Source organism: Prionailurus viverrinus, chromosome D1 (assembly GCF_022837055.1).
Source record: "Prionailurus viverrinus isolate Anna chromosome D1, UM_Priviv_1.0, whole genome shotgun sequence".
NCBI classification, from domain to species: domain Eukaryota; kingdom Metazoa; phylum Chordata; class Mammalia; order Carnivora; family Felidae; genus Prionailurus; species Prionailurus viverrinus.
The window spans coordinates 66,614,599-66,629,872 of NC_062570.1; the positions used below are offsets into that span (position 1 = coordinate 66,614,599).

The following is a 15,274-nucleotide window of genomic DNA, read 5'->3' on the forward strand; positions in this document are numbered from 1 at the left end:
CTTAGATATTATGGCAAGTGTTTATAAATGGAATCACAGAGCAAATTCAGAATGTGGATAAAAATAAAGGACATAATTTGACAAACAAATGTGAAAAAGGTTACTTGTAACAAATATGCTTCCAGATGAAGATGGTTCAAAAGAGTGACACATTAGGACAGATAATACAGTACCTTGATTATGGATTCTTCCCTTAGTTGAAGATTTGGGGTTTGACTGAATAAAACATTTATCTCTGTACCCATGCACTGGTAAGTAAGATTAAAGACAGAAGGAGGAATGAAATGTAGATAGCAGCAAACATCAGAGCAAATTGAGTAAGAGAAGAATAGGTTATTTAATTTTTGAACTTGAGTTAACATAGGGGGAAAATGTAAATATAATAAAAGTAGAAACTGCAATTAACAAATAAAAAGCTGCACAGTCACACAAAATAGATGAACTGAGCACCTGTTAAATGAAATTTCAGCACCTGATTATAAGTATTATAAGCACAATGAAATGGACAGCACAGCAGAGCGCCACTAACAAATTATACCAAATGGAACACGCTTTTGAAGATTGTCATTTGGCAAGAAACAAATTTATATAATAAAATTAAGGAATTTAGAAGGGGGTAAATGTTAGGAATGCATTGGCCCTAGTATTTAAGGAGGCTGATTTATTGGCAAATGCTACGTGTTGTACAGCACGTTGGTTCTTTGAGCAAGGTTATCACATCAGGAATGAAGCTCCAGTAACCATTTGGAATAACTAAGGGCATATTTTTGCAGTAAAGCATCAAGCATTGCCACACTATCTTCTTTTTTTCTTGTCATTTTGAAATTACATTTCATGAGAATACAGTTATGAGAAACAGTTATGAGAAACAAATATTTTAATACAGTTATGAGAAACAAAAATTCATGATCCTGTGACAATACCCAATGCCACTAAAAAATACAGCTTGTGATGATTGAAGTCACGACTCCTCCTAAAATCCCTACTTGCACCAAAATGATAGGCAGTATTAGAGATAACACTTTTGTAATTTGAGTAATAATTGTTTCTTCCCCGACAGAAAAAAAGTGCTTCGTGAGTAAGGCAAACTTAGCCTGGTAGTAACAAAAGCGATGAACAGTGGGTTACAGTTAATGACATTATTTCCTGAGCAAAGGAACTGCTCAAGTCAATTAAGGAAAATGACTCTGTATTTATTCAGGATTGAAAACTTTAACAACAGTATTATTAAGCTATATATTGCAAAGCTGCATATGACATAATTTGATAATAGAAAAATCATTAGCAGCGTTACTTCATTTCTGTCTCACTTCTCTGGAAGCAGAAAATGAAGGGCAATAATGGCTTTAGTGGCCAAAGGAATTCAGAAAGCTAAGGGTTGTGAAGGTGCTGCCTGACTGCACACAGGGAATTCTATTGCAAGACAGAACAAAGACCATGGGACAACATGGTAAAAGCACAAGGCTTCCTGTGTGCTGCCCACCTGCTCTCCTTTCTGCCAAGGTTTTGAGCTTCCCGATTGGAATATGGGACACTAAATACTTATAGTGAAGTTTTAGTGGTTGGTTCCTGATTGTGAGATACTGTTCCCTGAACATATACCACGTTTACATGTTAGTCTCTCTACCTGGAACTACTTTTCACATTTCTTTACCTGACAAACTCCTTATCCCTTAAGATCCAGGAACAATGTGAATTCCTAGGAAGTGCCTTCTTCACTGTCCCCAGGCTTGTAGAGAGCTCTACTTGAACTGTGATCACATTGCATTGTGATTATTAGCACATTTTATTCTACTAGATTTTGTGATCCAAAGGGTAGGGCCCTAATCATATTTATTCTTGTATCCATGCTAAAAGCCTAATTTATAGGTATTAAACACATTTGTTGATTATTTTCTTTTTGAAAATTGATACATTATGAGCTGTTGTGGTCCTTCTAGTATATCTTCAACTCTGATTATCTGCCCTGATTATTTGCTCTGATTAATAATATAATTATTATTATAGAGGCTCATTAATGAAAAACTGCCAAGTATTTATCACATAGCAGAAAATCAGCAATAAGAAAATGGGCTGTATGGACATGGGGCCAGCAGGGGGCTTTGAGAACTGTAATCCAATGGGGATTACGCTAGTGCTTTGGTGGTAAGGTCTACTTAGCTTCCTGAGTGTTTCCTAGGTGTCAAATACTTGTTCTGACCATGTACTACTGGCTTGGAGTCAGGTTTTTTCCCAAGCTGTAGGGTCCCCCTTAATGGTTTTAGTCATCACTTTACTAGGTCAAGTTGGTATTTTCAAAAACGTGAGATTAGAATTTGAAAATACTATGTGCACTGCATGTGGTATAGATACTGTTTCATGAAACTTTTGTTTTAGTATATATACATTTTGCCCCGTGACAGTATTACCTGATATAATACTTATATACTGTAATATAATATAAAATGTATTTTTAACTATGATCATGATCAAAAAGTTTGTTAGTTTTTGGCCTAGACCTAGAGCATATTTACCTTCTATCTTCTTGCCCTAGGCCTATGTAGAGCAACCTGGCTTAAGGCAATTTAAATGCAAATGTAGACTTTTCTCCTATTTCAGTAGAGTATTAGGCAAGTATAACTAATAACAACAACAATAATCATGGAACTAACGTTTACTGAGTTCCTATTATGAATCAGTTACTAAGCTAAGTGTTTTACAGATATTTCACTTATTCCTCATACTCTAAAGCTAATACTGTTTATTATCTGCACTTTACAGATGAGGACCCTGAGCATTGAGAGGTTTCCTAAATTGCTTAATACCACACATTAAGTGGTAGTGCTATAGTTTGAATTTGAATGTAAGTGTTTTGTCATGTAAGGAACCAAGTGGCTCTGGGGCTGTCCAGCAGGGGCTGGCTGAGGGGATTGCTTCAGGGAAGAAGTGGTGCAGTTCACCCCACTGATGGGAATGCACTGGTGTTCAAAGCACTGGTGTTCAGGCCAAGGAGGGGAGGAAAGATGCTCGGGTGGGATGTGGGGATGGGTACTGAATTTATCCATGTGTATGAGGTACAAGCTATAGTCAGTGAATACTGTATTGAAATGGACTGAACCAATCCCAGTACCAGTTATGCTGTTATTTGCTACGTGATCTTGGCCAAGTCACTTCATTTCTCAGAGCCTCTTAAAACACATATCCTAGAGATTATTACAAGGATAAAATATTACATGTAGAGAAACTGAAGGGCCACAGAAATGTAAAGGATGGAAAATTAAAAGGCTGACTCCATGTGGCTACTTCTCAAATATACTGAGCTGCTATACTTTTGTTTTTAAGAGGTAGTAGTATTGATTTCCTCATGACATTTTTGTAGTCAACAAAATAATTTATCCAAGTTGTAAGTATATGTATTTTTCCCCATGGGCCTCAAAAATGATTTTAATTCTAAATGAAAAGCAATGTGTTCTATTCACATCCTCACTTTTCCTTCACTGGTTCTTGTGTAAAAAAGGTTGCTTCCCCTGACTTAGGAACTCATCAACATGCACACAGAATGCAAAGTGGTCACCCTGACTGAGAAGAGGGTAAAGGAGAAGGTGGAAGTCAGTCTGAACTCTGGCTTATCAGCAGAGTGAGAAAGGCACACAGTGAAAATAACCTAAGGAAAAAACCCGTACCTAAGACTCTATCATGATGAAAGAGTAAAGATACATAGAAGAGAAAAAGGAGAAGGTTAGGAGGAAAATTTAGAACTAGGAGGCTCTTTCCATACAGGGTGGATGAGGAATTTCTGGAGAAGTGGTGCCTCACTATCTGGAAAAATGAAGAGACTCTCCTTGAGGGTAGGAAAGAGGAAATGAACTATTTGCAGGGTGTGGAAACATCCACACCTAGTCTGGCCCTGGCCTATGTGAGTGAGTGTCTGCCTGTCATGGTCATGTTAAACAGGGAATCTTCTAAGACTTCCCAAATTGCTTGCCCAGTCCATTCTTGGTATTCAATGTGAGGAGGAATGACCCTGTTGGAAGAGACAAAGGAAGCAGCTCTAGGGATCAGAGAAGTTGAAGACACCAGGAAACAGCAGTATCTCATCTTCCAGTTAACCACTGGGACCTTGGAAGATCTGGGAGGCTTTGGCATTGAGGAATTAGGAGATGGAATAAAAGAGTAAGATATATGTTTCTGGATCCTAGTTTAAGATACCAGAATGATGAGTATCTGGTTAGGAGCAAAAAACTATTATGAGGAAACGCAGTAAGTTCACAATAATTTTCAGAAGAAAATATTTGGGAAGGGTGTCAGAAATAATAATTATGACCTCATTATGCCTAGAATGGATCAGAAATTAAATGGGAGATTTTGACCCTAAGAGGTAAATACAGCTTTTTAGGTACTTTTGAGAATAGCAAAGAATAAACTCATGATTAGAATGTAACCACAAGTGGGGATCCCCTTGTATAAAAAAGGCTGAGTCTGAGTCCAGTATTAAAAAAGAGAAGATAATGTAGGTGAAACACATTGGTGAATGTCCATGAGCCTTAGGTGCTAACATAGAAGATGAGACCATTTTGCGTCTGAAATTTATATTACAAGTCATCTGGCCAAATGGAGGAATAAATAATGTGTCCTTGATGAAGTTGACAAAGGGAAAACTCAAGAGCAGAGCATGGAAAAACTGCTGACATGCCTTGCTGGCCATATAAACTTGCAGATGCTAAACAAAGCAATAAGGGGAACTGCAATATTGGGCCAAATTTGGATAGGAGCTCTGGGCAACAGAAATACTAGGCAGGAATCTTAGGAGAAAGTCACTGTACTATCTTTTAGTTCAAATTCACCAAGAAAGAAATGAGAAGAACGAGGCCTGTATCTTAAACTTTAAAACAATGGTATTTAAAAAATTCCAAAGAAAGCTATGTAGGACTATAATGGGTTATAAAGCTATAAAGCTATATATGACTGTGTGCCTCCACCCCAATTCATATGTTGAAGTCTTAATGCCCAGCACCTCAGAATGTTGCCTCATTTAGAGATAGGGTTATTGCAGAGGTAATTCATTAAGATGAAGTCATACTGGAGGGCGATGGAACCCTAATTCTATATGATCAGTGTCCTTATATGAAGGGAAAATTTGGAGACAGACACAGAGGGAGAACATCATGAAAAGATGAAGGCTGATACCTGGGTGATGCTTCTACAAACTAAGGAAAGCCACAGATGGCTAGTGAGCTACCAAAAACTAGAGAGGAGGCATGGGACAGATTCTGCCTCATTGTCCTTAGAAGGAACCAACCCTGACAACATCTTGATTTTGAACTTCTAGCTTCCAGAAAATGATGAGACAAATGTCGCTGAAGACAACCAGTTTGTGGCACTTTGTTAAGGTAGCCCTAGAAAACTAATACAGTGACCTTTATTTCACTAATTCACAAGATGAGTGAAAAAGGCTGAAAGCTATTAGGAAATCCTGTAATTACAGAACATTTTGATGAGGTGGGAAAAAAGTATCTAAAGAACCAATATGACTGCTAGGAGATGTGCATAGTAATATGGTTTTTCAAAAGGGAAAAAAGTGAATTTTGTAAAATAAAGCTTTCCTGTATGTTGATTCTGAACTAAATTCTAGAATGGATACTAGTGAATAATTTGTGATTACTTAGGAAAAAGCACTAATTCTTATAATGAGTCATGGTAAACTAACCATATAATCTTTTGTGATATAATTAATACTTGGAAAGACTGGAAAATACCAAATTAAAGAGATTGGCAGAGATTTAGAAATATGGGTCAGGTGAGGTTGAACTGGTATATATTAACAGATCAATCTCTTTCTTCAGGGAAGCTTCTATATTAGTTTGATGAAGACTTTTGCCCTTAGCTCTGGCTGTTTAATATTTTTAAACAACAAATTACATGACAGCAGAGATCAAACTGATGCATGAGAAGAGGCTTGGGAAAATGTCTAATACAGAGGCAGACAGAATTAGGATCCAAAGTCTAAAACAATAGTCCATGTAAAACAAGATGGAATTTTGTAGGTATAGTATGTAGTACATTTAGGTTCGAAAACCAACCCTCAAGGCTAGTACTGTATATTGTTAAGAACAATAGCACATGGGAAGAGATTTCAAGTGATATTAATCTCAGTGTGGGTCAATCTAATGATGGGGCCATCCTCATATCTGATGTAATCTTAGGCTGCATGAGTTCAAATCCGTGGAGAGTTCACTGAGTGACAAAGATGGTGAGTGGAATGCAACTGTTCCAATTAGGGATATTTGGAGTTAATGGAAGCTCTCAGAGAGAAAAGATCAGATCAGTTTTTAAATCTGAAGGGCTGGCATGTAGGAGATTAAGATTTAGAATTTTCTGACTGTAGAGGGCAGATTATGCAAAGTTACATAGGGGCAGATTTTTCGATCAATATGAGAAAGAATTTTCTAACAAATAAAGAGTTGCTTACAAATGCAAGGGACTACTTTTAGGAAGAAATGAGTTTCCCATTACTGATGATGTTCAAGCAGAACTTGGATCATTCACTTGGTAAATTTTCAAGGGGATTCAGCATCGCATAGACGTGAGAGAAAAAGCCCAAGATTATATAAATCCATTGTAAAATAGGAAGTTTTACAATCAAGATACTTGCTCTGTAATTACCTCTGAAAAGTAAAAGAATCTCACATAATCTCCAGATACCAAAGTGGACCTCCTTTGGGGCTAGAAGAGCAAATACAGGCCTTTCTCTATTTCCTTATGCCAAAAGCTAAAAAGCCCAGAGGGAAAAAAAGAGTAACCTGGATATCATTCTCTTCTGTTCCCTAAACTAGCATTTCAGAGAACAGGAGTAAAAATTACAGGCATTGGGGAAGCACAACTCTTGGAGTCTGGGATTACTTCTCTCTAGCTGCTTATGCTTCGGTGATCAGCCTTTCTACCCTGCAAACCTGAAGCATTGTGGAGTATTCATGGGGCTGACCACTTAGACATGCTCCCCTCACCTCCCACTGCTTCCAAAATCATCAATAGCTAAGATTTCAGCAATTATTATACATTTTGTCCCATGCAGCTAAACTCATCTGCCACAACACCAGTAACAAATTAGACCATTTATTTCGAAAAGGGTAATTAAGAACAATTTGAACCATAATTAGTTGATTTAGAGTATCACTATCTAGAGTAAAGTTTTCTAATTTTAAGGTTGTATCAGTGCTCAGTTATAAAATCAATCTTACTAACCTCCTCGAGCAAAGCTATTGGATGGGTTTACATCCAAATGTCCTGGCACTACCTGCTTAAGCACAGTGGACATTCTTGAAGTCCTCCTTTCAGTCCCTGAAAGTCAGCCAAAAAGAAGAACAAAAACCATGTCGTTCAGGTTAACATTACTCAAATGACAAAAAGTTATCTTCATGTGTAGCATGTCTAATTGCTGCCAAACATTGTACTTTTTAAGTACCCAAAGCTTTAATAGAGATAACAAGGCACTGTTACTATTTCCTCAGAGATACACACATTTGCAAGATTATAGAGAGTTAGGTTTGGCAAGTGCAATCAGAGAATTTAATGATAAATGAAGCAAGGCATGCATGGTGTTACTTTACAAGAAAAGCCACTTTCTGCTTATGTTGAGCTAATTCAAATAGCTGATTAAGCCAAGGAGACCAACTTTTCAAGTCACATGCTCCTGTGTCTAACACATTAGGGTTACCTCTACATGAACCCTTTGGGGTTCCATCACATGATAACTGAAACAGAATATTAGTACAAGTCTTAATGGCTTCATCCAAATCTAATGAAAACAAACTGTACTACAAATCATAAAAGCTTGCAGAAATTTCAGGAATTTCAAATTTATACATGATGATTTACTACATAAGCATTTAATAATCAGGTGTTCAACTTATACATTCCACTTTGTAATAATACTTTAAAGTCTATGTAAAATAGATTCTAAGAAAAAAGAGATGACTTTATTTATGTTCCCCACTCCTATTATTCTTTTAAAAAGAAAATAATTGAATCTCCACATTTGGTTACTGTTACTAGACATTAACAGTGGTATGTTGATTTTTAGGTAAAAGGAGCTAAAGTTATAGTCCCATAGGGTAAAACTTCAAGGGGTCATACTGAAGGAACAGTATAAATAACTGAAGAGACTAACCCAAGGAATGAAGCTTTCATAGTTGTCAAGAAGAAAAGTATTATCAAATCTTACCTGGAGACAGAGCAAGTGCTGGTCTGACAGTAAGGGTGTTATTGCCACTGAGTTTCTGTTGGACAGAAACTGCATTCAGTAAGGCTTGCAAGTATTTTTCTTGTTCTATGCTACTGGAAGATTCTAAAGAGGAGGTAGGAGCTATAAAAGAAAAAGATAGTGAATAAAACAAACTGTCTCTATGTTAAGACATCTACCTACCTACCTACCTATCTTATTCTTTCTGTGTATCTTCAAATTACCACACCCAAATATAGAAACTAGTCCCATTTACAGCTGTAAACTATTAAATGGCTATCCTCCTATGATACTGGTTTCACCACACCTACTTCTTTCTTGCATCATCATCGGAGATGGCTCTGCTATCCTCCCAGAAAGAGCCTAGGTCTGGAAAACCAGCACAGGGCTGTCCTTCCAAGAATTGGTGTAGTTATCCTGTCCATACCACTGTTTGAGAGCAGAGGATGGAATGGGTTCCCTAGGCATCCCAGAATGGCACCCATACCAGTAGTTTTCTTCTAATTCTGCCACAAAGGCCTAACAGGGCACATGAACTTGTAGGAGTCTGTTGCAGGAAGAGTGGAGGAAGATGGGGAGAAGGTAGCAACAGCCACTGCCAGATTCCCTAGTGCTTCTAAGAGAAGGGCAGAGAGGGAATGCCTCTGTGTATGCACAGAGGGAAACAAATGTGAGAACAATTCTGGGTTGGAGGGCGTCTGAGCTGGTTTGTGTGGAACAAAGAATCACTAAAATTGGCCCAGGCACTTTAAAGAGGCATCATGGGGGACTCATTAGAAAGACAACAGATATAAACAACTTTTTTTACATCCTGAAGAAAAAATTAGCATAATTATATTTTATAAACTTTAAGGTGCCATTATTATATTTTATGAACTCTAAGATGTCATAAATTATAAGATGCACCATTATTTTATGTGCTAAGAATTAAAAACTCTTCCATTTAAAGGGTGCCTGGGTGGCTCTGTTGGTGAAGTGTCTGACTTCAGCTCAGGTCATGACTTCACAGTTCATGAGTTTGAGCCCTGCATTGGGCTCTGTGCTGACCACTAGAGAGCCTGGAGTCTGCTTTAGATTCTGTGTCTCCTTCTCTCTCTCTCTACCCCTCCCCTGCTTGTGCTCTCTGTCTCTCAAAAATAAATAAATAAACTTAAAAACAAAAACAACTCTTCCATTTAAACTATGACAACTCTCTGATCACATCAATTTTAAGATGTATCCCAATTCAAAGACATTAAAATGTGAGCATATGTGTGAGCTCAAAAATATGGAATACAGCAAATTTATATTAGATTAAAAAATCAGAAACCAGTGAATAAAATAGTTTCAACTTTTTCCAATGAAAAAATTAACATAGTCATCAATGATCAGTGATATATCCATCAATGCTCCCGAAATGATTCCCTCACTTTATGTAACTTACATATGCTGTGTTCTGTTATATCCACTATGTGGCTTGGGAGGATTCCTCAGTGTCGAAATAGTTAAAAACAAATTGCCTTTAATTATACTAGTGTTGAGACTCCAAGACAGGCAGGATAATGATGATGATGATGATGATGATGATGATGATGATGATGATGTTGTGTGTGTGCTGCCCTCAGCTGAATGATCAAAGATACGCTAGCCAACTTTTAACTTTCAGGAGGGAAATGGACGAGAATAAAGAAGAGATGTCAAAAGCACATGGTTCTACCCGCTGAACCACAGAACTTGACTTACCTCATTTCCAAAGAGTTAAGAACACAGCCATCCCTAAATTGGATCTGATATGTTGGTGGTCTATTGTTTAATTTTACTGAACATTTACTATAAGCTAGAAATTATGGGAAAGGCCTGCAAAATATAGCTTCTGACTGACTTCAAGACCTCAGACATAGTACTTAAAAATATCCTCAGAAAAAGAGACAGTAGTACTATCTGCTTTCTTAAGTTGGCCTTCTTCTAGCTTCCTAAAATATTCTTTTCTTGAGAGTTTCTTTTAAGGCAGCATTTTGGTCATTGGTTTGTGGACTTGTTTGTGTGCGTGCATGTTACTTGTAGGAATGAGATAAAATATCTCATATTACATGGGTCAGAGAATCCCTACTTGCCTCTGAAGCTGTTAAATATATTTGGATGCTCCCCAGAAGGAAAGAGAAAAGATTAGTATACTCTAGTTTCCATCTGTGGATAGTTTGGTTTGCTGAAATAAAAATAGCCTAGAACAGGGACGCCTGGGTGGCACAGTCGGTTAAGCGTCCGACTTCAGCCAGGTCACGATCTCGCGGTCCGTGAGTTCGAGCCCCGCGTCAGGCTCTGGGCTGATGGCTCAGAGCCTGGAGCCTGTTTCCGATTCTGTGTCTCCCTCTCTCTCTGCCCCTCCCCCGTCCATGCTCTGTCTCTCTCTGTCCCAAAAATAAATAAACGTTGAAAAAAAAAATTAAAAAAAAAATAGCCTAGAACAAAAGGCTATTATGATAATTTATATTAAAATACAAATATAGACAGACATATTTAGCAAGATGCCAAATTCAAGGTGGAAACCCACATTGTCAAATAGTACATGTTTCATATTGCACCGTGGAGAAGTCTGTATGCGAGAGAAGGCCTGATATAAGGGCACAATTGATACTCCCAGATATCACTTCCTTTATTTTTAGGAATTCTCTAAAGTGAAAGGATCACAACTGTGCTGTACAGAGATGCTTACCTGCCTGAGGGGAGTTCTGAGATTTGAAAAGACCAACCACTCCCTTCCCATGGAATCCTCCAGATCGGAGAAGCAGGGTACTGCTTTTTGAATTCTTCCAACATACAACAGGCAGGCGATTGTGTCGATAGCAGCGGGCGACTCTTGGTAAACTACTGTCTTGTACAGCTTGAGGTACAACCAAAAGGCCAGGATAGCTTCAGGGACATGGAAAGGAGAAAAAGAATGAATGGGGTGAGAGAGTGGGAATGGGAGAGAGAAAGGGAAAGAAATGGGGAGATAGGGAGAGAGAGAATATAAGAACATGAGTATCATAGTATCACAGTAATTTTCTAAGACTCAGAAACATACTGGTTGAGGGGTAAGACATTTATTTTCTTTTATTTATTTCTTAAAAATTATTTATTTATTTATTTATTTATTTATTTAATGTTTATTCATTTTTGAAAGAGAGAGACACAGTACAAGCAGGGGTGGGGCAGAGAGAGAGGGGGACACAGAATCTGAAGCAGGCTCCAGGCTCTGAGCTGTCAGCACAGAGCCCGATGTGGGGCTCTGCGAGATCATGACCTGAGCTGAAGTCGACGCTTAACCAACTGAGCCACCCAGGTGCCGCTACTGTTTTTAAAGTTTATTTATTTTGAGAGAGACACGGAGAGTGCAAGTGGGGGAGGGGCAAAGACAGAGGGAGAATCTCAAGCAGACTCCACACTGTCAGTACAGAGTCCATGTGGAGCTCAAACTCAGGAGACCATGACATCGTGACCTGAGCCAAAATCAAGAGTTGGATGCTTAACTCGACTGAGCCACTCAGGTGCCCCAAGACGTGTATTTTAAACATGGAACTTAGTTTTAACTCAGTTCTTCAGGGTTTGAGAAAAAAAGCCCTAGATAGTGAAAATAGCTAATTTATCCACTAATCCGTAGCCTTTTTTGAAATAAGCCCCCTTCAATGATACTGCAGGTGGAATAACCTAAGCCTAGAAAATAAAAATTCTGGGGTGCCTGGTTGGCTCAGTCGGGTAAGTGTTGACTTTGGCTCAGGTCGTGATGTCACAGTTCATGAGTTGGAGCCCTGCGTCCGGCTCTCTGCTCTCAGCGCAAAGCCTGCTTCGGATCCTTTGTCTACTTTTCTCTCTACCCCTACCCCGTTCATGTGTTCTCTCTCTCAAAAATAAAATAAATTAAAAAAAAAAATAAAAATCTTGTGTTGGGCGCCTGGGTGGCTCAGTCGGTTAAGCGTCTGACTCTTGATTTCTGCTCAGGTCATTATCTCATGGTTTGTGAGATCAAGGCCTGAGTCAGGCTCTGTGCTGACAGCACAGAGCCTGCTTTGGATTTTCTGTCTCCCTCTCTGCTCCTTCTCTGCTCTCTCTCTCCCTCTCACAATACATAAACTTAAAGAAAATTAAAAAAAAAAAAGAAAAATGCTCTATAGAATTACTAAAAAGGCCTCTGTTAAACTAATGATTTCCTTTGTCTTACACACTACTTTTTGTCAACTTGAAATATAGATTGTAAGATTAGTGGATTAATAGCAACTTTATGAGGATGACAAGTCAAATTGTCAACTCATTAGTCTGCTGCAGCAACAGCTGAGAATAGAGCACACTAACATTAGTCTGCCTGAGATGGTGAAAGAACTAAAAATCAAAACCAAATGATTTTTGGTTATGAGAACAGTATGTTCAAAGGTCAAAATAAGTTTAAATATTTTATTGACACTACATGTTGATAATTTTAAAGAAAAGATTAGCTCATAAAGTTACAGGATATGACACTGGGAAAATACAAAACAAAGTACATTGTTTTTTAGAATAGGAAGCACAAGAAGATAGGCAGGTTTCAGAGTCATTTCCTTTAGTTTATTTAGAAATATTACACTAAAGAGATTTCATATTAATAACCTCCCAAAAGGAGGTTATTACTGTGATATTTTCTAAGACTCAGAAACATACTTGTTGAGGGGTAAGACATTTATTTTTTTATTTTTTTTTAATTAAAAAATTATTTATTTATTTTTAAAGTTTATTTTGAGAGAGACAGGGAGAGGCAAGTGGGGGAGGGGCAGAGACAGAAGGAGAATCTCAAGCAGATGCCACACTGTCAGTACAGAGTCCATGTGGGGCTCAAACTCACAAGACCATGACATCATGACCTGAGCCCAAATCAAGAGTTGGATGCTTAACTGACTGAGCCACTCAGGTGCCCCAAGACATGTATTTTAAACATGGAGCTTGAAACGCAAATGAATTAACACAAAAAAATCCATATCATTACTACCTGGCTCAATAAATTGACCATTACCAAAATCCAAGAAGATCCCCTGTATCTCTTTCCAATCACTATTTCTCTCTCCTCCTCAAAATTTACCACTGTCCTTGATTGCTAAAAAACTGGATGAGTTTTCTGTTTCTGAATTTTAGATAAAAGGAACAAATAAAATTTATTCTTTTGTATCTGGGTTCTTTTAGTCAACAGTATGCTTGTGAGATCCATCCATGCTACTGCATATAGCTGTAGTTTATTTTCATTGTGTATAGTATCCCACTATGTGATTACACTATCTCTTCTTCTATTGTTGATTTTGAGTAGTTTATTGTTTTTGACTATGTGAGAAAAATGTTGCCATGAACATTCCTGTAGATGCCTTTTGGGAGCACATATACATTTCTATTGGAAATTCTGGGCAAATAACAGGTTACACATATGGTCCATAGATGTTTAGCAGATACTGCGAGACAGCTTTCCAAAGTTGTTTAACCAATTTATAGTCCCACAAGCAATAAATGAGAGTTCCACTTGCTTGACATTTTTACTAGTACTTTGTGTTGTTAATCTTTTAAGTTTTAGCCATTTTTGCAGGTATAAAGTAGTCTCATTGGGACTTTAATTTCTATTTGTCTAAAGACTAATAGGTTGAACATCTTTTCAGATATTTATTGGCCACCAGGATGTCTTCTTTTGTGAAGTTCCGGTTTAAGGCCCCTGCCATTTTTTATTGCCTTTTTACTCTTTTAATGTTTCCTGATGTTCTTCTGATATCTACAGAAGGTCTTAATTTATCAGTCTTTTATTTTATGGATAGTGCTTTTCCTGTCCTAAGCAATCTTTTCCTACTTCAAGGTTATGAAGATATTCTTCTATCTTCTAGAAGCTTTATTATTTTCACCTTTTACATGTAGACCCATAGACCAGTGGGAATTGATTTTTGTGTATAAGGCAGGAGTCAAGATTAATTTTTTTTCATATGGATATCCAGCATATTGAAAAAACATCTTTTATTGACTGCTGTTAAGTGCTAACTTTACCTTAAATCAAGTGTCCATATATGTTGAGCTGTTTTATATTCCCTATTTTGCCCCAATGGTCTGTTTGACTATCCTTGTGTCAATCCCATACTATTTTAATTACTGTAGCTTTATAAAAAGTCTAGATATCCTACAGTATTATTCTATAAGACTATCTTGACTATTCCTGACCTTCTGAAGTTTTATATAACTGTATATATTAAAGTTTATATACTCTTTATATATTAAAAGAATCATCTTTTTAATTTCCATAAACATTTTGCTGGAATTTTGATTGGGACTGCACTGAATCTATAGACCAATTTCTGGAAAAATTATAGTTTTAAAGGTTTTTTTTTTTTTAATGTTTTTATTTATTTTTTGAAACAGGGAGAAAGCATGAGTTGGGGACAGGCAGAAAGAGAGGGAAACAGGAACCAAAGTAGGCTCCATGCTGCCAGCAGAGAGCCCAATGTGGGCCTCAAACTCATGAACTGTGAGATCATGACCTGAGCCCAAGTTGGATGCTTTGCTGACTGAGCCACCCCAGGTGCCCTGAAAAATTACAGTTTTAAAGTACTGAGTATTCAAACTCAAGGACATGAAATATCTATTTATTTATATCCTTAATGGTCCTCAATATTGTTCTGACTGTTCCACATAGAGGTCTTGTATATCTTTCATTAGAGTGATTCCTAAGTAATGCTTTTTAGAGCTACTCTAAGTAGTGTCAGTACCAAAATAACATCATTTAAAATTTCATTTTTTTATTATTTACCTTTGCTATGTATATACTAATTCTTGTATAATAATTTTGTACCAGGGACCTAACTAAATTCATGTATTAATTTTAAAGGTTTATTTGTAGATTCCTTCAGATTTTCTAAGTATACAAGCAAGTCATCTGTGAGTAATGATAGTTTTCCTTCTTTTCAATCTTTATGCCTTTTATTGTTTCTTTTTCTAGTCTTTTGGCACCTTTTAGGACCTCTAGTATGACACTGAGTAGAAGTCATGATAGTGGGCATCCTTACCTTGTCCTGATCTCAGAGTAAAAGTTTTCAATTACAATTA

At 37.3% G+C, this 15,274-nt stretch overlaps 1 protein-coding gene across 6 annotated transcripts in view; it reads right to left on the minus strand.

The window, feature by feature from the left end:
- The window catches only part of SBF2 (SET binding factor 2), a 501,522-nt gene that overhangs the window by 35,172 nt on the left and 451,076 nt on the right, over positions 1–15,274 (minus strand). For 3 of the 6 annotated variants that reach the window (XM_047877108.1, XM_047877109.1, XM_047877107.1), the window contains exons 27-29: positions 10,911–11,107; positions 8,201–8,341; positions 7,222–7,317 (exon numbers count right to left, since the gene is read on the minus strand). In XM_047877108.1, the coding sequence (XP_047733064.1) occupies positions 7,222–7,317; positions 8,201–8,341; positions 10,911–11,107 (434 nt within the window). Of the gene's footprint in view, positions 1–173; positions 249–7,221; positions 7,318–8,200; positions 8,342–10,910; positions 11,108–15,274 lie in introns of all 6 variants that reach the window. The other 3 variants (XM_047877111.1, XM_047877110.1, XM_047877112.1) reach the window with 2 other exon arrangements.